Source organism: Thermobia domestica, chromosome 16 (genome assembly GCF_964235325.1).
Source record: "Thermobia domestica chromosome 16, izTheDome1.hap1.1, whole genome shotgun sequence".
NCBI classification, from domain to species: domain Eukaryota; kingdom Metazoa; phylum Arthropoda; class Insecta; order Zygentoma; family Lepismatidae; genus Thermobia; species Thermobia domestica.
The window spans coordinates 91,938,102-91,940,637 of record NC_137469.1 but is presented as its reverse complement, the minus strand read 5'-3'; the positions used below and the strand labels follow the sequence as shown (position 1 = coordinate 91,940,637).

At 41.7% G+C, this 2,536-nt stretch overlaps 1 protein-coding gene across 1 annotated transcript; it reads right to left on the bottom strand.

The window, feature by feature from the left end:
- Window positions 1-948: 948 nt before the first annotated feature.
- On the bottom strand, window positions 949-1,362 carry LOC145672536 (histone-lysine N-methyltransferase SETMAR-like). The gene has a single exon (XM_081741695.1). It carries the CDS (start codon window positions 1,360-1,362, stop codon window positions 949-951), a length of 414 nt encoding a protein of 137 aa, XP_081597821.1.
- Window positions 1,363-2,536: the final 1,174 nt, after the last annotated feature.

Genomic DNA, 2,536 nt, shown 5'->3' with positions numbered 1-2,536 from the left:
TTGAATGGACATTAAGTCAAGAAAGTTCAGGAGGGCAGGTAATGTAATCAGGATGGAATAAATAATAAATGTTTTCAAAATTATAACTAGGAATCCAATCGGCAAAATACAAACATAAAGACCTAGGCGCAGATAGGAGGACAAAATAAAGATGAGTCTCGCAGAAATAGAAATACAAAGTTAGCGGATTCAGTTGGCTACGGAGAGATGACAATGGAGAACTTTTGTGAATGCGGCGTTTAACCTCCGGTAGGCCACAGAAATAGTTATTCTGTTGGAACATATCTGGTGTAGTAAAAAGTAATCCATTATTTTGGCATGACATTGAAGGCTTGACTTACCATAGTTAGAATGATCCGATTTAGGTCACATACGCGCCGTTTTGTTCGATAACGTGTTGCCATTTGGAAGGTAATATCATGATGTCTCTCTCATAGAAACCCTTGTCCCTAGCGGCAAAAAATTGAGACAGTCGATTTTCACAAGCCTCTCTTGAAGCGACTTTTTCACCAGCAAACATGCTCGCCATGGAGAGGAACAGATGGTAATCACTCGGTACCAGGTCCGGACTATAAGGTGGATGAATAAGAACCTCCCAACCAAGCTCTCGGAGCTTCTGGCGAGTCACTATCGATGTGAGTGGCCTGGCGTTGTTCTGGTGGAACACAATGCCTCTCCTATTGGCCAAAGCTGGCCGCTTCTGGTCGATTACTGTCTTCAGACGGTCTAATTGTTGACAGTACAGTTCCGAGTTAAGGGTTTGGCCGTAGGGGAGCAGCTGATAGTAGATAACTCCCTGCTAATCCCACTAAACACACAGCAAAACCTGCCTGGCCGTCAATCCTGGTTTGGGCACCGTTTGCGCCGGCTCACCGCGCTTCGACCACGAACGTTTTCGCGTGACGTTGTCGTAAGTGATCCACTTTTCATCGCCAGTCACCAACCACTTTAGAAATGGGTCGATTTTGTTGCGATTTCGGTCCATGAGGTTTTTTGCGTTAACTCGTGTGGCACCCACATATCAAGCTTCTTTTTGTATCCAGACTTATGCAAATTGTTCCACACGGTTTTTTGTGCAATGTTTAGCTCTTGGGCAATCGACACAGTGCTTACGTGACGGTCGGACGCGACAATGTCCATGATTTTATCGGCATTTTCGACACTTGGCCTTCCAGTGCGTGGTGCATCTTTGACGTCAAAATTACTGGAACGGAATCGACGAAACCAAAATTGCGCGTGATTGGCTGTTACAGTATCAGGACCATAAACACTATTCACATTTGCAGCCGCCTGACTTGTGATTTCGCCTTTATCGAAGAAAAACTGTAAAATATAGCGTATTTTCTCTTTGCTAATGTCCATTTTGAGTCGCGCTCTCACAATACTGAGTCAACTCATCACAACTATCTGAACAGTGCTTGTAGTACGTTGAACCTGATTGGACTTATACAACGCGAGATACAGATCACTGAAGCCATCTATTGGCCAAATAATGGATTACTTTTTACTACACCAGATATTAGTTACTTATATACTATATGAAACAGTACATTGTCAAGTAGCAGATTATATCTGTTGTTTGTTTTCGCTTAATGATGAAACACTTTTAAAGTGATACACATACTCCTGACAGTGATGCAAATACTGCTAACAGCGACGCACATATTTCTAACAGCAATACACATATTTCATAACAACAATGACGCATATACTCTTAACAGTGATACACATCCTCTAACAGTGACGCACATACTCCTAACAGTGATACACATACTCTAACAGTGACACATATATTCCTAACAGTAATACATATACTACTAAGAGTGACACACCTATTCTTAAGTGATACACAGTCTAACAGTAATACATAAATTCTAACAGTGACGCATATACTCCTAACAGTGATACACATACTCTAATAATGATACACATACTCCAACAGTGACGCACATACTCCTAACAATGATACACACTTTTAACCTCTACATACCTCTAACAGTGATACACATACCCTAATGGTAACACAAGTATTCTTAACTGTGATACACATATTGCTAATAGTGACACAAATAATCCTAACACTGATATACTTCTAACAGTGATGCACGCTTCATAGAGCCTCATTGGTGAAAGGAACGCTAATCATCAATCCAAGCATATATAAAACTTGCTTTCGGAAAGAGAATTCACATACAAAGATATACTACCTGCATCAAGTAAGATTTGAAGCTTTCCTGGCGGCGTATATGATAAAGTTCTTCTCGGGCAATCAGCCAGGTGAAAACTGGTGGATAGGCCAACGTTTCGAGAGCTGTCATCGTTCTCATCATCAGGGCAATTATGTAGAGATCAGCGGATATAAGTAATATATACTCTGGGCTGGCGAGAATGCTGGTTCCTGATTGGCTGAAAATGCTGGTTCCTGATTGGCTGGTTCAATCTGAAAACTGGAGCTGTGATTGGCTGGCTATGTTCCGTAGTCCGTGGTACTGATTGGCTGAGGGTTATCTGGATGTTTGTGTGTCGTTTTCTTTGC